This window comes from Mus caroli, unplaced genomic scaffold, assembly GCF_978045245.1.
Source record: "Mus caroli unplaced genomic scaffold, Mus_caroli_1 scaffold_18, whole genome shotgun sequence".
Taxonomy (NCBI): Eukaryota; Metazoa; Chordata; class Mammalia; order Rodentia; family Muridae; genus Mus; species Mus caroli.
Window position 1 is genome coordinate 19,697,294 of NW_028227273.1, and position 23,491 is coordinate 19,720,784.

Sequence of the window (23,491 nt, forward strand, 5' to 3'; positions counted from 1 at the left end):
GAGAGAGAGAGAGAGAGAGAGAGAGAGAGAGAGAGAGAGAGAAAGAAAGAAAGAAAGAAAGAAAGAAAGAAAGAAAGAAAGAAAGAAAGAAAGAAAGAAAGAAAAGAAAGAAAAACACATCTGTGGTCTCCATGCTGGTAAAGGGCCCAATTTTAACTCTGAGTTCTAAACTGGAACACTTAACTAGCAACAAATATCACTTAATACTTATCATTTCAGCTGTTTGCAGCTGACCCGTAAAATTGAATTATTTATTTTTCAAATAAGAATGGATGGTTGTTTAATAAGTTCAGAATTATTTGGGCAATGGCAAGAAAAATACATTCTGAAGAGCTATGCAAGTGTTTCAAGAGTCACATTGGCAGGTTTCTACAATTTCATTAAAACCTGGATGCCTGCCCTTCATCATGCTAGACAATGAGATCTTGTCAAACTCTCACGTCTAGGGCCGGTTCTCCAAGTTAACCTAATCTGCAACCAGATTAGGTTGTGAGAACTCTAACCAGACTGTGTAAGATAAAAATGAATTTACAACTAACACTGCATCAAAAAAATTTTTAACAATAAATGCTGCTTAAACTAGAACCTGTCTAAATATTCTTTTATGTAGTTCAAAGTGCCCAAAAGATACCTCTAAATTATCTGGATATTACCAACAGCTTTGTTTGTTCCCTAACATTCCAAATCCTGACATCAGTTTTCAAATGTGCTTTGTATGAGAACTTTACAGTCTAATTTAACAAACTCCAAAATGCCTTCTGGCTAGGTGTCTGTCTGCTTCAGATCAGAACCAATCATAAAAGAACACACAGAGAGAAATCGAGAGATAGAAAGGGAGAGAGAGGGGGAAAAAAGACTTACGTGCACAATTTCCTAATCTGCATTTGTCAGTTTTAAAAGGAAAACAGCACTAATTAGTAACAACATTTCAAAAGGCTTACATCCAGCAAACAGATCTGTCAGTTTGACATGACTTCATTTCCTCTCTCTGTATAGCAGAGCTTAGAGAATAGTCAGCTGGGCTGGAGCTGAAGGGCCAAGTCCTCATGAAGACTGTTTTCACTTGATCAAATATGAGGCAGCTTAACAAGCACCAAGCCCACATCAGAATAAATTCAAAAAGCCTAGCTGGACAGAAACGCGCAGAATTGCTCTTAAAGGCACCTCACCCTACTGTGAGGTTTTTAAGCTTCGGATGACCATATACTTTTTCAAATGTGCAGTGGTTACTTTTTTCCTAATGATGATGAGGGTTACCATACAATGTGGTCATCTTTTAAAATTCTGCATTTGGAGACCTGGAGAGATGGTTCAGGGGTATAAGAGCACTGGCCGGTCTTCCAGTGGACCCAGGTTCTATTTCCAGCACCCACATGGAAGCTCACAATTATCTGTAACTCCAGTTCCAGAAGGTCCAGTGTCATCTTCTAGTTTCTGTGGGCACCAGGCATACATGTGGTGCAAGGATATACGTGGAGACAAAACACCCGTATACATTAGAATATAGACTGATATTTTTTTAGTCTGAATTTAAGGCTAGGGAAGAGAGCTTATTTGGTAACATGCTCACTCTGCAAGAATGGGAACTCATCCCCAGAGTCCATATAAAAAAAAGCTAGGCGTGTGGCAACTGTTAACAATCCCAGTGCTGAAGAGGCAGAGATAGGTGTGTCCCTGGGACTTCCTGGCCAACCAATCTAGCCTAGTTGGTAAGTTCCAGGCCAGTGAAAGTCCTTGTTCCCCCCCCCCCCCCAAGCAAGATAAATGGTACCTGAGATATGATACTTGAGGTTGTTCTCTTGTCTAACCACATACACCACACATATATACATACTATACACACATGCATGCAATGCAAACATGCATGTAGCACACAGCAATACACATAGCACACACCATGTATGCACAGCAAACACACACGTGCGCTGTGCGAGAGCACACACACACACACACATACACACACAGAGGTCACCCTCTTTAGGGCTTTTTACCTCAGGTGCCTCCAACCTAATTGTCAGACAGATCGTATAATGTATAATGATCATATAAACACCCAAATGAATATACTGGATTCATTTTCATGAAGATAGGGCCTATTGGGTGAGATCATAAATCAATATTATGTGACCTCATGGGAGACTGTTACCTTTACTCTATAGAAAAGCAAACCCCAGGGACATTCCTTAACCAGTAGCATCCCAGGGACATTCCTTAACTAGTAGCATCCCAGGAATATTCCTTAACTAGTAGCATCCCAGGGACATTCCTTAACTAGTAGCATCACTTTGAGGGCCTTTTGGAGATTTGGAGGATATCAGAGCAGAGCCAGAAAATCTGAATGATTTTCCAGGCTTTTCTAACTGAGAAAGTACAGCGAAACCTCATAAAAACAGACTCCAGTGGCTCAGGATTTGCAATAATTAAAGGCAGAAGCCGAGGCCAAGCTTGATTTAGCCTAAAGAAGGCTTAAATATTTATAAAGGAAAAATCCGTTTTTATCTCCCAAAACCACAAGGACTGATACACCTTTTTAAATAAACCTACTTCTCCTTCTCCCTTCCCCTCCTCCTTTCCCTCCCTCTCCTTCTTCCCCCTCTCTCTCCCTCACCTCCCTTCCTTCGTTCCTTTCCTCCTCCTCCCCATCTTCTGTTGTTGTTGCCTGAATTTTTTTTTGAGACAGACTAAAAAATATCAGTCTCTATCTCTCATCTTTTAGACCTGGAACTGTCTCTGCACTGTAGATTAGGCTGGCTTTGAACTCCAGGGTCCACCTGTCTATGCCTCCTGAGTGCTGGGATCATAGGTATATACCACCACAGCCTAGAGAGAACTCTTTTCATTTTTATCCAAGTATGTTCCCTCTTTGTGATTATGCACTATTCTGAGTTTTAGTGTGAAGTACTTTTGAATGCAGTTAAAATGTATCATGGAAAATTTCCCATAACATAGATGTAGTTTACTAAATTGGGTTTGGTCTCCTTGCTCTTATCATTTTTTACTAATAGAATTTTCTCCCATATTTTTAATATTAGTTGAATATTTTCTTCTTTTACATTGCCCCCAAAGACATATGATTAAAACACAGAAAGCTGAATTGATTACTACTTACGAACACAACTTGAAAAGGTAGGGTCAGGCCCGAATCCCATTTTGCAGGAGCATCTGTAGCTGCCCATGGTATTCAAACACTCACCATTAGGGCATACACCTTGTAGCTGACATTCATTAATATCTGCAAGAAAATAAAAGCCTTTCAGATAGAGCAGCCCAGCCCTCGTGTGCAGATTCTGGGTGCACTCATGTTCAATTTATGTCTCATAGTAATAATCATAGTTCAAGTAAACAAAGGGTGAATACAGTAGGAGTAAAGGAATTAAAATTAAAATGACCAAATTGCAGTGTCATTTTGACCCAGAAATATGGCTGCTCTGGCAAGAGATCACATCCAAAGACTTTCAAGGTCCATACGATCCAACCAGAATACAGACATGCCCCTAGTACACACCTTTAATCTATAAAATGAAGGTCAGGTTAGTTTGTGGAAGGAAGAAAGCAGCCATGTTTGAAAGTGACATCTAATTGAGGGGCAGGCAAAGCGATGATTTCGAAAAAAATCTGACAGAATGAGTCAGAAGTGGGATATGCCTAACCCATAGGAGAATAGAACAGAGAGAATATTTAAGAGAGTGAGGGAAAGAAAGGGGGCAAGGTGTCTAGCAGTTTTACAAAGACAGGCTGTAGAGCGAACAGGTGAAGATAGAATGAGCCAGAGAATGAGAAGCCAGAAGATTAGAACAGATTGCCAGAGTTAGTTTGAGGCCAAGCAGAGCAATTCAGTCAGAAGCCGAGAGAAACCAGTTTGGATCAGACAGCATGGAGAGGACTTATGAGCCAAAATGGCTGAGTTGACCAGCCAGCCAGAGTTCAGAAAGAACTAGAAAGGGTGAGATTACTCAGCAGTAAGCCTCTACAACAACACTTACACCTGGTGAATAAAAGTTATTTTTACACTGAATCTCTATTAAGCATCTGCAGTTGTATCATTAGTTCTGATATATATGTTATACTCCAGGTCCTGTCTTAGGTGCTGAAAATATACTAGTGTACAATATTGATCTATAGAGCCATCTTCACAAAGCTTTTGTGTTAGCTTATGCTAAGCATTACAGAGTATACAGGGAGGCAGCCTCAGTCTGGAGGTACTGACATTCTAGATGTGCATAAAAATATGAACTGTGAAAGCTGTAAAGAATAGTACAAGTTAAAAAAAAAGAATAGTACAAGTTACCTAAACTAGAACAATTAGAAACTGGAATTCATATCTGAAATTGCTTATAAAGACAGGCAAGCACTACTGAAAGAAGTCAGAGGCAGTGTTGGGAGGATGTGAGACTTCCGACTTCCTCAGTGTAGGAGGTGTGTGTGTGTGCATGTGTGTGTGTGTGTGTGTCAGTGATGGGACTGGGTTAGAAGACATATTCACATGGGTGGAGACTGAAGCATGAGAACAGAGATTGGCCAAGGGAAGGGACCCGGAAAATGGTAAGGCATGCCACTAAATGGAAAAAAGTACAATGAGGTACATAGTTGGGAGACAGAGCTGCTACATGCCAGGCTAGGTTTGGCGTCAATCTTACTGAAAACAGAGAGATACATAGAAAGGTTTTGAGTAGGAAAGCAGTGTCATGAGCAGCAAACTCCAAGGTAGTTCACCCGACCTGGCCAGCACATGGCTTGATGAGCAGAGAAGAACACTGAAGGAGCAGTGCAAATAGGAGGTTCGTGACAGGCCATGTGGGTAACAGTGGGTAATCAGGAAGATGAGGAGAGCACTGTTCACTTTAAAAAAGAACAACTGACATGACTTGGAATTCAACTGAGAACCTAAGGCTGCAAAGTAGTGGAGAGGACTCAAAGGTGTCAGGGGCTTGAGTCTAAGAAAAGAGGAAAGGTTTCATAAATGGAGAATGCCAGGAGGTGAGGAATTCTGTTTCACAGTTCAAGGTCCCATTGTGATACCCAAGCATAAACACCCAGCAGTGGAACAGTCTGGAGTAAAGTAAGAGGAATACTGTGCCTGGAAACAGATGCCTCATGGGCCAGTCGTGGAAAAATCAAAAGGATCTGAGAGGGGAAGATACAAGTGAGATGACTAAAATATAAAACAAAAGCCTTCATAGTCCTGTGTAAAGGTAATCAAGACTGAAAAATAATGAATACGTTAAAAATGAAAAACTAGTAGCCATTTTTATTTGATCCAGTGTGGGCTCTGAAGCTTAACAATTAACAGATGTTGGCCGTTAGCGTGCCTATGTCAAGGAACTTTCATGTCTTTCCATCAGGAATTCTTCTGCAATCTTTTTATGGAGAGTCTTAAATTTATTAATTTCCTAAATTAAGATTGGATACAATGATAGCAAAGTATTACAGACTCTTCACATCAAAATCAAATACTCCCCTTAATAAATCATTATTCAAGAAAATATTATTGAAACATAAATTCTAGAAGAATTTCTACAGTCGTGGTTATTTACGTTATAGATATTTCCTCTAAGCCACACCCTTTTAACATTTTCATTTCTAAGTTTTTTCACTGTGTATATTCACTGTCTGAGGTATTAGATTCCACGAGAACACTTTCATTTGAGTATATGTCGGATGCTGAGCAGTGTTTTTAGTTAACATCAGTGACAAAATGTACCTTGTTGCATGATATACAAATGAAAAATTAGTGCATATATGTTATATAAGATGTATCAAGTGCCAACTGGATGCATCTGGAAACAACTAGATTGTACCCAGAAGAAGACCTGGCCCAGCACCTGGTTGTCCTATTCTTTTTTTTTGGGGGGGGGGGCTGTGTACTGTGCTGGTAACAGTCTTTTCTATGTGGCATATAATTGAAACTATTCCCCCATAACTCACTCTTCTTAAGAAAACCACCATGAAGGACCAGGAAGAGTGCCAAGTCCAGTTGGAGCTTACACAGTACAAGCAAAGACCTTATCACAGGATCTAAGTAAAGCCTGAGGTTTGGGTAGCCAGCCAGTTGTGATCAGAAACACTGGACACAGTCTCCACTCTTCTATTCCTCCCGCACGTCGCTATGTGGTTACAAGTGTTAGCCTTCTTCTCCTATTCTGAGGCTTTTCTACAACACACTCCACGGCTTCTTCTCGGGAATCAGAACTTTTCTTTGTTACCAGGCTTTTAATGCATTTATATCCCAGCCAGCCCTATTGTTGGCTATCAGGTCAAGGTTGAAGGTCCTCTATTTTCTGACCCATGTCTAAATGTCTCATTGATAACAATTGCCTTGTTGGCAACCATATGCTTTCCAATGCTTCCAGTGCTTTTCCTTTGGACCTCTTTAACACAACTCACAGACTTAACCATGTTGCCTTGGGACATAGAAACTAAAAGTTAAAAATAAACAAGAAATAGGAACTGAGAGACCCACAGTTGTAGATAGGTACAGACAAGCAAATGGTGGGGGGGTGGAGGTCATGAAAGATCCTCCTCGTTTCCACTACTCTGGTCATCTTGGGCCACCAGTACCCCTGACCGCCACTTCCCCCAACTGACCCTAGGAACCTTGCTTGAAGTATGGCCTTCATGAACACACTCACAGCTGCCAGAAAGAGCCATGCTTTCTTCAGCAGCCGACTGCTTTATATCTTTGCACATTTTCTACAACATCACAATTAGAGATTCATTCTATTTTGAACTTTCTTCTATTTATTTCATATACACTAAAATATCTCCATCTGAAGTACACAGCTAAATGTCCCCAAGTGTGTTAACACTTAAGAAGGTATATGAGAGGGTTTGAATGGAAGAAAGAGATGGGAGAAATGTTGTAATTAAAATAAGATCTTGAAAATAAACAAACAACAGAAGAAATACAAGCGTGCATGTGCTATGTGGTCATTATCAAGGTCATGATTAGGAACATTCCCAAAGTCTTAAGAGATGACTCAGAGGTTAAGAGCAATTACTGCTCTTACAGAGGACCTGAGTTCAGTTCCCAACACCCTTGTTGGCTACTCATCTCCAGCTCCAGGAGACTTGACACACTTTGGCCTCTACAGCCACCTGAATTCATGAAGATGCCCACACAGAGACATGTACATTATACAAACAAACAATTCATTGCCTCAGAAAGCCCCTTCCCAGGTGGCATCACTGCACTGTGGCTGGGGATTATTACAACTGTTGTCACCTTGCCTATTCTTGAACTGCACATAAAATGAATAATACTGTTCATTTGTCTAACTAGTTTTGCTATTTACTATAAAGTGCTTCAGTGCTGTTACATATAGTAGCTTGGTCTTTTCTTTTTTTTTTTTTTTAATATATTTTATTACGTATTTTCCTCAATTACATTTCCAATGCTATCCCAAAAGTCCCCCATACCCTACCCCCTCTCCCCCATTTCCTTACCCACCCATTCCCATTTTTTTTTTTTTTTTTGGCCCTGGCGTTCCCCTGTACTGGGGCATATAAAGTTTGTGTGTCCAATGGGCCTCTCTTTCCAGTGATGGCCGTCTAGGCCATCTTTTGATACATATGCAGCTAGAGTCAAGAGCTCTGGGGTACTGGTTAGTTCATAATGTTGTTCCACCTATAGGGGTGCAGATCCCTTTAGCTCCTTCGGTACTTTCTCCAGCTCCAGCTTGGTCTTTTCATTGTGTGTTGTATGTTATTCTGTAGGGAAACCAAACTTAACCATTCAAAAACTACATTGGTTATTTCTTTCTCATTTGGGGCTGTTGTTATTAATTATTTGCGAGCATTCACAAATACATGTGTGTACAAGTGTGTGTGTGTGTGTGTGTGTGTGTGTGTGTGTGTGTGTGTGTGAATAGACAGGAAGACCTCAATACTTATTCTCTTGAGTATGTATTTACATGTTTATATTTACTTTAAGCTGTTGTCCAAAAGCTATGCCAATTTTCACTCCCAGTTGACAAGTCCTTGTCAACTTAGTATTAATCTTTCTACTGAATTCAGTCATTTTGGAAGAGTGCAGTGCTGGGCCATATGGTTTTAGTCTGTTCTCAAATGAGAACTGACACAGAATACTTTTTAATATACTTCTTAGCCATTTAAAGGTCAATCCTTCCTCTACAATGCAAACACTAACAGGCAGTGTTACTGGTTTGGGGTATTGCTGCCCTCTTCGTTTTGCTTTATTTTGTTTGAAATGAGGTTTCACTCTGTAGTGCCAGACTAGCCTCGAATTCATTGTGTAGCCCAGGCTGGCCTCAAACTCACAGAATCCTCCTGTTTTACCATCCCAAATCCTAGGACTTTGGGTGTAAGCCACCATGCTCATATCTATCAGAGGGAGAATGTGCTATGACCCTTAGAGGGAGATGTGGTATATTTCTACCCAGAAAGCATCTGGTTTTTCAAAGGGACTAGAAAACTCAAAAAGGATAGATATCAGAGATGCTAAACATTCTGAAAGGAATTCCATTGATAAAAGATTGCCCTGCCCAGACTTACAGTACACACTAAAAATGTTCAGATATGGAGAAAAAAAAACATTATGAAGTAAGGCAGTCTGAAAAACAGATGATATGGAAATGACTATGTAACACTAAGATGGTTTGGTTTACTCCTCTATGTCTATATCATCAATGCACAAATCAAATTTTGGGAAGGATTTCATTCCCAAATTTTCAACACCCAAAGGTAAATGATTTCAGCATAATCTATATGGTTATGCTCTTTTTTTTCTTGCCATCCTTTCTCCCATCCCTGCTATATCTGGAGAAATATGTAGATAGATAGTCTATACCCTTTGTGTTAAAAGAAAAGCAAAAAGTAAAATGCTTACCACTTATGACTGTTTATTGAGTGTTTCAGAAGTGAAAGAGAAACACAAGCAACTATTCCTAAGACTTTCTGAGGTAGTCGCGTCCCTTTCAACTGATCTAAATAAATGGAAGGGAACTGCAGAGCCACAAGAAGATGAAGGACAAAACACAGGTTAAACTGAACATATTTCATCCAGAAACAATAAGCTTAAGGACCACTCTAAGCAAAGATGGTATCTAGCCAAAGTTTAACAACCATATGAAATGTGACCGGCAAATTGTGAATTATAATTCCACCCAGACTTCAATCCTAAGGCTATTTTCCTTATTTAAGAAAATCTTCTCCCAGCACTACATACGTTCAAGGAGAAAAATCTTCTAACTCGATTATAAAATATAAGTAAGCGACAATTGCCAAATATAATAGAGATCAGGACTCTCATATTTCATGGGGTCAACCACATTTATTTAATATACTCAGACTAAGTCAAAAGTACTTTAATACTCAGCTTAAAATACAAAATAGGTAAACAACTGATTTACTCCTTTTTTGTCCTCAACAGGCCACCATTGTCTCTGAAAGTCCATAAGGTTCTAAACTCATCAGGAACAGCAGGACCAATACACATAGGACCATTCACCTGGCTTAAGAACCATGACTTAAAGGCAGAGGGAGGTGCACTCGTATGGTCATCCACAAATATATTTCTATCTCAAGAAGCTCTCCCATGGTAGTAAAAACTAGGGATTCGCAGAAGCAGAGAGAAGAGGTATACATGGCTCCGTGTCGAAGAAGCCAAACTAGTGGAGCTACATATAGCTCACAGGAAGATCTCCATTTTTCTCCCCTTGCAAGGCTTTCTACCTATACAGACTACCAGCGTAGCTCTGACTTTCTGTTCTAAAGTTTGAGAATACAGAGCTGTCTAAGTGGTTGAATACTGGCTACATCCTAAAACTTAACCTAAGACGAATGGTCTTCAAAGAGCTGAGGACATAACTCGGTGGTAGAGTGACTGACTAGTACATGCAATGACTTTAATTTGATACCCAGAACTAAAGAAAAAAAACAATGCCACATAATCTATCATTGGGAGCACAAGGTCCTTGTGCTCACAGGAGTATTAGAGAAGCCAGGAATGCTAAGCACGTAAGAGTTTTCTGTCCAGAAGGCTGGGAATGGACATGGATAATAGCCTAGATGCACCCTGTACTATGTAAGTGGCTAACAGCCCAGATGACCTCTGCATCATCTGTATGATCAAGATCACACCAGATCCTTCCCTGTGCCCTTAAGATAACACATGTATCCTATCTTTATCAAGCTTATCAAGTCATCTTTATGGAAGAATTGGACTGTGTTTGAGAAGAGTTTTGATATAAGCATGCCTCTTTGGTATGGTGGAATTGCTATCCACCAGAAAACTTTTTTCTAACTTGTTCTGTACTTAAAGATGCCTAAAATAAACTGCCTGGTATCAGACTCTCAAAGTTTGAACCAATGCTGTCTCCTGTGTCATGCTGAACTGCAGTTCCTTCTGGCCTCTCATGGACTGTTAGGCTGCCAGCCCCAGTGTTTGTTGAGACCTCCACAGTATATTTACTCGATAGCACAGAAACATACAACTCAAGAAAATAGATAACCAGAGATTCTCCTCAAACAGCCTAAGGATCCAGTCCTGGAGAATGGAGTAATCAGACAGGAAGATGCGGCGAGACTCTTCTTCCTTTTCATGTATATGTGTAAAGATCAGCCCTGCCCTTTGAACTTTACCACTATCATGGATGGTAAGTCATGAATGGTCACTACCACTTTATGAAATAATTTGTAAATCACAAGTCACTGTTTAAAGGAGTAAGGGGTTGACAAATCTAATAGGAGAAATATTCCATGAAAACCCAGCCTTTGGTGTAAGTAAGATATTAAATTTTGTTACTTGGAACAGTTCACTCAAATTCCCTCTATCTCCATTTTCTACCCTTGTCACATGAGGGATATGACAAAGTTAATCCCACAGTTACTTGTACTTTAAATATTCTTTAACTTCAAAATGACTGGCCAGTTTCTAGGGTTGAAAATGCTAGAGGATATGTTAACTCGTGACACTTTGAATGGTGTGAATGTACTCATGAGAAATAACTACATCTTCACTCACCTATTTCCTATAAGAAAATATGTATGTTTAAGCAAGTGACTAATAGTTTCCTGCCTTTCTGTAACACAAGTTGACATAGGATATGAGGTGTGTCTGGTCACTAGTAGGCATTGGATACAAGATGAAAGTGGCCTATGAGGATCTTCATGTTGTGAAGGAAAAGCATGAGGCTTTCTGGAGATTTAGCAGTATATACTTAGCCTTGCTGATGAATAGAAATCCTGTCGTGGGATTCCATCAGCGGTAGAACATGCATTTGAAGACAGAAAAAATGCCTTGAGATAAATGTTTTCCTCAGACAGATGGATGAGTTGACTATTTAAGAATGTACAGAGGTGTGCTGGATAGTTTTTATGTCAACTTGACAAGCTAGAGTCATCTGAGAGAAGAAATCTCAACTGAGAAAATGCCTCTTTAAGATGGGGTTTTAGTCATGCCTGTAAGGCATTTTCTTAATTAGTGGTTGATGAGGAGTGCAGTCCCTGAGCAATCAATTGTGGATTCTTTAAGAAAACAGGCTGATCAAACAAAAAGGAGTGAGCCTGTAAGAATCACACCTCCATAGCCTCTGCATAAGCTCCTCCCTCCAGGTTCCTGCCCTGTTTGTGTTCTGTCTTGACTTCCTTCAATGATGAACAGTGCTATAAAGTATAAGCCAAAGAGATCCTTTCCTCTGAAACTTGCTTTTGGTCATGGGGTTTCATCTAACTAAGGCAAGTGAGATGGGGAATATGGCTGTCTGTAAAGTGCTTATTGTCCAAGCATGAGGACCCGAGTGCAACCCCCATTATCCACATAAAAAACTCAAGCACCTTGGGTCACACTTACAATTTCAGTATTAGTGAGGCAGACACTTTGGTGTCTTGGCGGGGCTTGCAGGCCATTTAGTATAGCTGAATCAACAAGCTTCAGGTTTCATGAGAGACCTTGTCTCAATGTGTGTGCTTCACTAAGTTTAGGTAGAGGAAGACTAAGAACTCTCTAAGAGAACAAAGGTATTTCTTAAACTTCCAAAGAAGATACGTCCTAGGATGTGGTACTCTGTTGGCACGCGATGACATTCCATAGAGTACATACAAGCTTTGACACTTTAAAGGGAATTTATTTCCAGATCTTCAGCCTCCAGTGTTTCCCTTGAAATGAACTCTTTGGTGGTCTTCCAGGAATTAACCTGAGCCTTCAGGAATGCTATTAAGTGCTGTACCACTCAGCTAATCTCCATCCTTGATGTTCCCTTAAGAATACATCTACCAACTTTTCATTTATATCTCCCTTCCTTTCCTCAGTACCTTCTTGCTTTTCACCAAGTCCAAGCACACCCTTGCCTACCCAGAGGCACGCAGGAAACATTATCCTTCACCATAAAATTCTCACTGGCATCAAAAGAATCAACAATTCCTGGGTATTGCCCCCTCCAGAGGAACACATACGAAAGGCAGTAAGTCTGGTCTGTTTCACGGAGGAGTTGGAATGTGCTTCAGGGGTTACATGGATGATGTGGCAGTAACTGAATGATCCATCCCTATGATCCCTGGGGTTTTATCAAATCAAGTCCATTTCTAATACAGATAAATTTAACAGGAGTCTACTGCGAAATATTTGGTTTACTCTTAAGATGCAGGTGCTAGCCTGAACATGTGAGTCTTTCACAATTATTTCAGAAGACAAATAAAGGAAAAAGTTGGATGAACAACGTACTAGAGCAAAGCAATTGTACTAGAGGTGTTCTGTATAAAACAAAAGCCTGCTGCAGCCTCTGTTAAAAGAGATGCCCTGTGCAAAATTATGTTCATAGAAACTGTATGATCTACACACAGCACAGTAAAGATCGCAAAGACCTTGGAGAAGGTCCCCAATTTCTTGTTTTTGGTTTCTTTCATTTCTTGGGAAGAATGTGGATGGAAGGTAGGTAAAACAAAATAAATCCTCAATGTTTTATAGCATTAAATTATCATGTATGAGTGACCCTAGTCTTAGTTTGTACCAATGCATTATCTGCATTATTTCCCAAATACAGAGACTTATCACCTCATGTATGATTCCATTTCTTTCTAGAGAATTTCCTTACCACAATGAAACTGAAAGGACTTTCTATAGTCAAAGCTGGGTAGCAAGACTGCATGGAGAAGTCAGTGAAGGCTTCAGAGCAGAGGGGAAGTCCTGGGAGGGGGTGGGGGGCGCTGAATAACAACAGTGATACATGGCATTTTCACAGCAGTCAGAATAAAAGCTGTGCTGGCCACATGCTGCTAAGTGAAGGAGGAGGAGAAAAAGGAATAAGAGAGAAGGGGAAGAAGGGGAGGAGGAGGAAAATAAGCAAGGAGGAGGCATAGAAAATACATTAAAAAATTGAAAATTTTCTAAAGATACAAAACTAATCTATAGTTACAAGAGTAAGAACACTGATTACTTCTGGAATAGAAGAAAGTGAAATTTCTGGGGGAAACAGGGCAGTTGTAGGGTACAGGATATAGTCTACTTGTTGACCTGGGGAATAACTATCCAAGTATGTTTGCTTTGTTATAATGCATTGAACTAGACAGCATGCAACTCTACCTTTGTATCTGTGCACTATTCTACACGTGGATTACACACTCATAAAGAGTTTGTAAATGCAATTGCAGGTGAGTTTCATTTACCAACAAATATGATCCTTAAAAAATGTGCAATTTATTTATTTATTTTTTTAGACTAACTACAATTCTGTTATAGCTACACATTAGGGGACATTTTACCTATAAAGAGCCAGTCAGTGGAAGTTTGAGCAATGGGTATCACTGCCCTGAGTGTACAAGTTCTGTTCATTTATTTTGCTCAAGTAAAACAACCAGTGTAATAATAAAATGGTAACAAAAGAAAGGTTGATGGGCAAGCCCTTCATAACTCCTTTGAGAGGCTCATTCTGAGTCACTTATAGCTCAGTGAGTTGGGCAAGTGAATTAAGCAAATTACATCCTGCTTACTCAAACTGCTGGACTCGTGTATCTTACCCACAGCTCATGACAAACCTTCTGTTCAGCTCAGGAATGCCCTGTGTGTATTTGCGGAACAGTGAATCACTGAAAAGGTTTTCAAAACCATCTATTAAAAACCGGCATGCATGCTACCAGTGTTAAAAGGTGTAAGGCATCTTATGGTTACATAGTTTGACACAATCTGCAGCATTTGGACGGGTTTTTGAAAGGTAGAAAACAGTTATGTTGACTTTTGTATCTGTAAAGTCATGAAACTGGTAAGTGATTTTAGGGGTAGCGAGAAATGTTCAAAAAAATTGTTTAGCATTTAGACTTACAGCTAACTTGGTTTAGAGGACAGGGTCGTGTGTAGATCAGGTTTGCCTCTAATTCACTATAGGTAAGAGCATGACTTTGAACTATTCATTTTGTTACCCCTAGCTCCTAAAGTGCTGGGATTACAGATGTTACCATCATGGCCAGTTCAATGGTGCTGAGGATCAAACTCAGACACCAGTCAAAAACACTACCATTGAGTTGCATCCTCTCACCCCCCATACTGCACACATCTGCATTTTAAATGCTCTTACCTCATGGTAGAGTGATGGTAAGGAAAGGCACTATGAAAGAGAGAAGTGTCTAGCATTTGATACTCCAATCAAAAGAGTAGGCATTCTCATTACTGTCTCCATGAGCCAAACATTCAAATGGCAGATGAAGAACACTCTAGATCTACCAGGAAACACAGCTAAATTTCTGGTTATGAAGGATGAAACAGATTATACCAATTCCACCATGCAGAGGACAGAGGGGCAGCTTTCAGAGGGGCATGTATAGATATGCCATAAATCATTCTCTTGAAAAGATAATTACTGAATCACGAGAGGAGAGAGAGAGAAAAAACGCTTTAAGGGCAATGATTTGAAAGCTTCTCAAATTAATGTGCGCACAGTTGGCTCTTTGTTTTCAGCGCACGTTGGTAAAAGATGCTTTGGGATATGAATTCACTTTGTTGAAGGAAATAATGTAATTCTAGTTATTAATCACTTTAATTTTAAATGTGCTTTGTAAACAGAGAGGACTGGAGACTGCGAGAGCAATGTGGAAAGCACACGTAATTGCATGCTTAATGGGTTCCTTTGGAATTTCTGTTGGGGATAACAAAATCAAAGAGCTTCAAGGCTCTAGGAAATCTAAGTGTATATATGTAATTCGAGAAAGTTCTATTTCATTTTGCCAACTAATAATGTCACAAAGAGAGGGAAATTAAGCCTTGCTCTCAATAGCAATTACAGGAGATTATGCCGAATGAAATCATATTGTTTCATGAGTCAAACTTCTCTGTAGTGTAATTTAGCAGTGCCTTCCTGAGGCACCACAAAATAGAATGTTCTGTGATACTTCAATCCAGAATCCTTGCCAGAAAACATAATGCTGCTTTGCAGACTTCCTCCAGAGACCGACATGAGCCAGGATCTGGTGTTACTAACTAACCACCAGGAGATTCCCTCAGCAGGAACCACACTTGCTAAAGATCACCCAGCCATACCAAACAGAGGAGAATTCAAGACTGACAAGCATCTTCTGGAGAAATTTCCAATCTTTTAAAATAACAACTTGCAAAGTTTTACCTCTAACTACCTCTTCTCCCCAGACAGGATCTTTGAATATAGCTCAGAACTCATCCTTCTCCTGCCTCTTTCTCCCGAGTGCTGGGATTAGAGTCAAATACCACTGTTCCCAGTCTGCAGTCTCCTAATCTCTGTGCGTTTGTATGTTTGTGTGTGTGTGTGTGTGTGCCCTCATGCACATGCACATTCCCGTGCATACATGTGTGTGTGTGTCCTCGTGCACATGCAAGTGCACATTCCCGTGCATACATGTGAGTGTGTGTGTTACCAAATATGAATGTAATTTATAATATGAAACCATTGTCCATCTTGAATCAGAAGAAAGACATATGTAATAATCTTTTTTTTCTAATTAAACAGAACCAAGCTAATGGCTTTGTCCTTAACAAACTCTCATATCAGACAGCAGGCCTTCTGTTTTAATTAGCTAGTATCTATTAGGAGGACTTTGTAAACATGTGTGAACCTTATTCTGTGGCCGTTGTGCATGTAGACACACAGGTGGCTGAAGAGTGTAATGGAGAGTGCGTTCTTTATTGCTAATCATATGTCTAGCTATTCAAAAAGCTCTTGATTCTTTCTGTTGTACGTATCAATTTCTAATTGATAGTAACCATTTCTAGATCTCACTGGCCCATCTGAAGACTGAATGGAAAAGCAAGCTCCTAAAGGAATAGCTCGTAGAAAGTGTTAACTCTCACTCTACACAGAACGTGTTAGCTCGCATTCCATGCAATAAAGCGTGGTTGTTAACAGCTTCACTCCACCTGGTCTGATGCTTAGCCTATACTGAACAGGATATCTGATCCCTATAGACCTCAATGTATCCATTTGCAATATATACATAGTATGATCTGCTTCACAAACACACTTGAAAGACTAACAGATAGAGCCGTATAAGCACATTGTTTGAGAGACATGACTGGGATGAAATAAACTGATGTTAGAGTACAGTTAATGAATGAATTAATTAATCATTAAGAAAATTCAAGTTTGAAGTCAACCTTTTCCTTACAGAGTTCTAAGCTGGCCAGGGCTACATAGTGAAAAAAGAAAGAAAGAAAGAAAGAAAGAAAGAAAGAAAGAAAGAAAGAAAGAAAGAAAGAAAGAAAGAAAGAAAGAAGAAAGAAAGAGAGAGAGAAAGAAAGAAAGAAAGAAAGAAAGAAAGAAGAGAGAGAGAGAGAGAAAGAGAAAGAAAGAAAGAAAGAAAGAAAGAAAGAAAGAAAGAAAGAAAGAAAGAAAGAAAGAAAGAAAGAAAGAAAGAAAGAAAGAAGAAAATTGGTCACTTGTTTAGCACTTTATAATGTTCTGGACACTATCTGTGCTTAGAGTTTAGACACACAATTTATGAAGAATCACTGAAAAAAATCTTACTTTTATTCCTAAGCCATCTGTACTTGTCCCAGTTAAAAATAAACCATAATAACTCTTATTAACAATAACTAAATCATTTCTTCATTCATGCCATTTTTTTAAAAAATCTGTAATGAACTCTAAGTTCATGAATCAGTAAAGCTGGGCTCTCATTGGAAGCCATAGAAAACCAAGAAACTTTGAAGTAAATTCTTAGAACATGACATAAAGAAATAATTTACAGACTAAGTATGAAGAAATCCTAGCGCTGCCTGAGGACTCTGGGCAGTGGCTCCCTTAAGTAACTAAATGAAAATTTGATGATATTAGTCCTGAAGCAGGCACTGGTCAATTTGAGATATGCTTTCAGCTCTACCCAGCCGCATAGAAGACATCTAATCTCTCAGTGTGGCTTTAGGTTCTTCACTTCTAGGCCCAAAACTTGATAAATTATGAGGTCTTCCCAGTATCTACAACTTCCCTACAATGCTAAGAAAATGAAGCAAGAGTACTCAGGGCATCTCACATTTAAGGCTCTAGCTTTTCTGGCTGCCTAGAGGACACCTGTTCAGGCCAGTATTTAGTTCTTACAAAATCTGAGATGGGTAGCAAAATACTCATGGGAGGAGAAAAGGGAACTCTGTTGTAGATGATAGGTCAGCAGGGAAGTACCTCGGCTAAGCAGGCACAGGTGCGGTTACCCATGCACACATAGAACATAACCAGCATGGGGACCCGGGTCTGCTCAGTGCTAGCCACGCTCCTGCAGGGTTTTGCCACAAGTTAAGAAATAGTAAGAGTTCCAGTAGCTTGAAAGAGTAAGGAGAAACTTTACCAATCACTTATCAGTATGCCCTTAGCCATCTGGAAAGAGCAGGATGTCATATATCTACCATGTAACTGTCACATGCTGGGCCCCGGAGCATCATGTGGCAAAAGAACTCGAGCTTCTACCCAGGGGGTCCACATCAGTACATTCCAAAAGCCTTACCTTGACAAAAGGTGTTGTTAACCCGTTTATATCCTTGTAGGCATTCCATCATTTGAGTATATCCATGATAGGCTGTAAATGGCGGGAAGAAAAGCATTCATTATGATTTAAGTTCTTGTGATCGGAAGCTGCTAGATGTGGTGCCATTTACCGCACCAATAGATTGACCATTTACAAGCTATGAGTACCAACAGAGAGTTCCACCTCATGCTTGTATGCTTGTTCTCAGTGTACTTCCTATTTTGCACTAGCTATATTCCTAGGAAGTTGACAGCAAACCTTTACTGTCTTAACTGAACCTTAAGACTGCTTTGTATTATCTTCCAATTTGTTATTAAATATTCCCATCATAAGATGCATTCCCCTACAGATACTTGTTTCAAGAAACAGTGGGCTAACAGGGGAAACACTGGCATGTGGAAGTTGCTTCATTCATCCCTTGGCCTCAAGTCCAGTGTTGTCCCCTACAATGAAGACACCAATGTGGGTGCCTACAGAAACCGGGACCTCAGTTGTGAGTCCTTCAGTGACAAAAGGATCATATTCAGCAGTCTCTTCAAGGCATGGAGCCAGGCCAGATGACCTTTCAATGTCTCCCTCTGCTTAGGATTCTAGGCCAATTTTCTTCTAAAACTGCAAGGAGACAATCGACTTGTTCACACTAAGCACATCGCTAATAGATGATAAACTAGTTAATGAAATAATATGTAGATTTAAAATTGAGTTTTCAGTAGCAAAAAGAAAATTATTGACAATGAAAGGTTTTTGCATGAGGCTAAACAAAACTTCCTTAAATGAAAGCCACTTGAAAGTTGAGGTTTGAACTATTTCGAGAAAAACAAAACAAAGTACAAACTAAACAAGGTCATGGAACCCCAACCATCATATATAGAAGCCAAGGGCCGTCTGCTCTCTCTCTCTCTTCCAGCATGAATACGATTTAGAGAGTAGTGCCAAACAAGGGAAGGAAAGATCTTAAGACGAATGTGACCTTGAGTGTGCTGCTCGCTGGTGAGTCACTTCAGACAGTATAAGCACAGCAAATGCCAGGATGTGAGAGTCCACCTCATTCCTCATCCCTACCGCTCAGAAACCAAAGCCATCTCTTCAATTCAGACATCAAATGAGCCACGGGCTTATTTTCACCAACGTTTTTGTTAAAAAGGGCGACTCTGTACTTTCCCATTCCACTGAAGTCATCGTCAGTACTGAACTGTGGCGCTAACAACACCATATAAAGCAGTGGGTTCCTGCCCAGATGATGCAATGCTAGAAACAAATGGCTGGAGGTCAGAAATAATAATAGCCTTAGGAATTAAGGGGGGAGATGATGTGAACCCCTTTACTCCTAACATCTGTCACTCTCGGCTCCTTTGGAATTTAGAAAAGAGAAAAAAAAAAAGAAATAGCTAAGATGGACAAAAGGCACAAAGCAGCCAGCAAACGGAAAAAGAAAAATAAAGGGGAAGAAGGAAAACATATAAAGAAACAGAAGGAGACCAGAACCCAGGTTGGAGGATCTTCACTCACCCCCATCCTTAGACCTAACAGGGGGAGACATGTCTCTACCACAACAGGATTAGACAAACACACATGACAAATGAATGGGGTGGATGGCAGTGTGCTTTTAGCCATTTAGATACAGATTCCTGGTTAATGACTCATCAGAATCAACAGCGAATGACAGCGGGAGGCAGTCACATTTGTGTCACCCCAACTCTAAAACACCGAGTTCTTCAAATAATTTCAAATGTATCCCAGAGGTCCCTTCAGTCAGAGAACCAAAATAATTTAGGTAAACCGGTCTTTAAGTAAGGTGGGATCGTTATCATTCAACCAGCCTGCTTCTTGGAAATCCATCTAACTCACCATCATCCGTCCCGCCCCCTTGGAAAATCCAAACCAACGTTCACAAACTTTAGCAGGAATTTCTAACAAGCGCTAGGTAGTGTCAACAAATTGAATGAATACTTCAGGTAATCAGAGACCCTGTATGTTTGAGAAACTAGGAATCTGAAGGACAGACAAAGGAAGAGGTGGTTTACAGCCAATTACCATGCTGGGAGAGCAGTTTTAAAAAGACAGGTAGTAGGTTTTTTAGGTTGAACAAAAAGGTTTAAAGGGCAAGTGAGAAGCTGGAGAGATGGCTCAGTAGTTAAGAGCACTTGTTGCTCAGTTTCCACCATCTACACGGTGGCTCATGCCATTCACAACTCTACTTCAGGGGATTTGACACCTTCTTCTGAACTCTGTGGGTGCCAGGCACAAATGAGATACACAGACAAGCATGCGAGCAAAACACACACACACATATATATATATATAATAAATACACTTAAAAGGGTTTTTAAGACAAGCAAGAGTATCAATTCAGTCCATAAATAAACATCATCTGACTGTAGCAAATGAGATGTCCCTTTAAGATGGGAGGGAGAGACAATTATAAAAGTCTTCCACTTTATGAAACTGATGACTGAGAAGAAAAAGGAAGAAAAAGTCAGTTTGGGGTGGGGGGGAGAAGAACAGAAGTTTAATAAAACTCACCCTGAAACAAGTTAGTACTGCCTTTCTAAGATGTGTTTCTTTGAAACCTGTCAGAGTTAAGACTACATTCAAAGACAGAGCTACCATCTTTTGTAGAGAAGAGGGCAATGGATAGATGTAAACCTGGATTTATTCAAGTAACAGTTTCTGTGAAACACTCTGAGGGCTCAATCACAGCGTGTTGGCACTGCAGTCACTAGGAACTGGGGCAGTGCAAAGCAGGGTTAAGAAAAGGGGGTTCGATAATTACACATTCCTTTTTCGCAGATCTGTAAGTAGTCAATTCCCCATCTGAGCTTCTTTGTATGAAGGGGGAGATCTGCAGCAGAATGAAATGTGCAGCCCAAGTTGAGAAGACTCACAACATTTTCACTTAAAGAATCTAACCTAATGAATAGTAACTGTACTGACTTTTTTATAGGGTCTGAAATACTCATTCACATCTTAAGAGCCATCTACTCCCTATTCCCTAGGGCCTGAAAAGCTGATTTTTTTCTCACCAATTCTTCACAGTACATCCCCTACATAATGAGGAAGGTGACTGGTAACTGTTTAAAAGAAGGAAGAGGAGAAGGAAGAGGGGCAAGGGAAGAAGAGGAGGAGAATAAGAAGAATAGGAGAAGGGAGAAGAGGAAGAGGAGAACCAGGAGGAAGGGCTGGTATGAAAGTTTTAATGGACTTGCAACGTCTCTAGAAACGCAGGTTGTAGCACTATGCTCTGGAATACAGCCAGTGGTTTCTTTGAAGATCTAAGAGACTCACGATTAAGAGTTAAGGTAAGGAAAGAGGCATGCTCCCATTAAGCACGAGGAATGAGGAGATGTCACTTACATTGTTTCTTGGGGCATTTCTGGCATTTGTTAAAGCCCCAGGACGTCCCCACTGTCCCACAGCAGTCCTCTTGCTTGGAAAGGCCAGGGAGCGCTTTGCCACACTGCAATGAATTGTGAAAGGGGAGGTTAACAGAGCAGCGCAAGATGTCCACAGCCCCAGAGCTGGGGAGTGTCACAGTCACTTGATAAACAGTTCCCTCGAGACCATGCAGTTATAGAGCAAAGGAATGACTATAAAACGTTGAGGCCAAATACTAGGACAGAATCAATACATCGCCAGAATGAGTGAGTGTACTTCCATATATGAATTGCTTTGCATTTTTAAAGTCTTAGAAAATCTGAACCAATGGCGTTTTACCACTTGCCCAGACTTTCTTTAACTGCACCCTGCTCCCTCACCTGGGGATATATGTCAGCTTTTGGGTTTCCCCACAGCAATGGTTTGCCCAAACATTCCTTCATCAGTTTGTTTTTTCATTGCTCCTCTGTTCTGTGTTTACTGAGCATTTGCAATCCTGTGAACTGGGATACAAAGATGGACATGTGCACTGGACTGAAATGTGTTGCTATAAAGCTGTAGAATCGGCTATGAGGTAGACAAGTGGGGAATCACAGAACCAAGGAGGGCCAAGAAGGGACAGGCCAACAGAGGACAATATAGTAAATGACTATAGGCTGAGCCAGATCAGCTCTGGCAGAGACTAATGCTCCAGGGATATCAGCCAAGCTAGGAAGGGGCTGGCAAGTTTAAGCAAGAATAGCCTGAGCAGGCAGAACAGATATCCTTAGAACTATGGTCCAATACTCTCAAATGTTAAGGTCAGGTGAGACGCCTTGTCAACCACGGGAGATCATATGATACTCGGGCCTAGGACTGAACTTACTTAGAACTATCTAGAAAATAGATCCTGTCTTGCAAGACCATCCAAGGGACCAGATGGGCAATGACACGTACTTGACTCTTACTTCCCAGCTGCACAGGATAAGCTCACATCCCACGTCTCTGTCTTGTGTACAAATGTAGGACATCTAAGGAGTTCCTCTGTTTTTCCAGGAAAAAAAAATCCTCAAAGTGTTCCCAGAGTCATCTTTTCTAAAACAGATCTGATAGCATAACTCTACCGATGAATGACCTCCAGCAACATTGTCTGCCATTGTCTCCTGGCAGGCTAGAGAAGTTCTTTCTTGCCCCACTTCAGGCAGTATCTTGTTACCTTCTACCTCTGAGCATCTATAAGGCTTGGCAATGAATCCTTTTTGTTGTCTGAACAACTTGTGCATTTTTTAATGCTGTGTTCTCTCTCTGGAATGCTATCATATTTTTCTTTCCTCAAACTTTCTTTCTGCCATGAGGAGCAGCACTGGTTCTTCAGCTCACAATTCCTCTCGTTTCCTTCAAAGACGACTCTACACAGGTCCACTGCTACCAGTTCCGGTCCAATGCATGTATATTAATGACTTGTTATCCTCACATCCCCAAACAGGACACATAACAAATGCCCAATGATGCCAAGTGGAGCAATTACTAGGGGAAAACCTGTCTGAAGTTAGCATACATGCCCTGGGATAGGAGGGTCATACATGAAGAGGGAAAGTCAAGGCCAGTGGTGATCCTGAGAAGGACAACTAGACATAGACACAATTAGCAAGCCACTATAGACCGTCTTTTTCCTTCCTGCTGGCTGCAGGCATGGCTCATTTTGAGTAAGGCTCTGAGTAACCACATACATATCAAAGAAGGCCAGATACAGCATGGGGTTGACATCCTTGGCCTTTATGAATTTTTAAAAATTTTAATAATTTGGACATGCTTTCAAAAAGCAGTATGTGATAGTGTTTAAAACAGTAACTGAGACTCTCCAAAGGACTGGGAATGAATTGTGGTTCTGGATCTATACCCACACAGGTTAATTTTTTAATGCATAACATGGAATTCATAATAGCATCTTTCTACATGGTCATGAACTTGAAAGGTAAAAAAAAAAATCTATGTACAATGCTTAGTATTATGCCTGAGACATTTAATTGCTAAGAAGGCTATTGCTACTATCACTGTCATTTATCATTATTATCATCGTCATCATCATCATCATCTGAAAGTTCCTTGTTCCAGATGCCTCAGGTCAGATGTAAATCATCAGACTATCCAGGGAGCAGGGTGCATGAAGCTGCTTAGTTAAAGTGTTCACTTAAAAGTACCATCA

General features: G+C 40.3%; 1 protein-coding gene across 5 annotated transcripts in view; it reads right to left on the minus strand.

Annotated features, from left to right (window-relative positions):
* The window catches only part of Ltbp1 (latent transforming growth factor beta binding protein 1), a 387,481-nt gene that overhangs the window by 120,465 nt on the left and 243,525 nt on the right, over positions 1-23,491 (minus strand). For all 5 annotated transcript variants that reach the window (XM_029471038.2, XM_029471037.2, XM_021185976.3 and 2 more), the window contains 3 exons: positions 21,286-21,388; positions 17,911-17,982; positions 3,110-3,232 (listed from right to left, as the gene is read on the minus strand). In XM_029471038.2, coding sequence (XP_029326898.1) covers positions 3,110-3,232; positions 17,911-17,982; positions 21,286-21,388 — 298 coding nt within the window. The remainder of the gene's footprint in view (positions 1-3,109; positions 3,233-17,910; positions 17,983-21,285; positions 21,389-23,491) is intronic.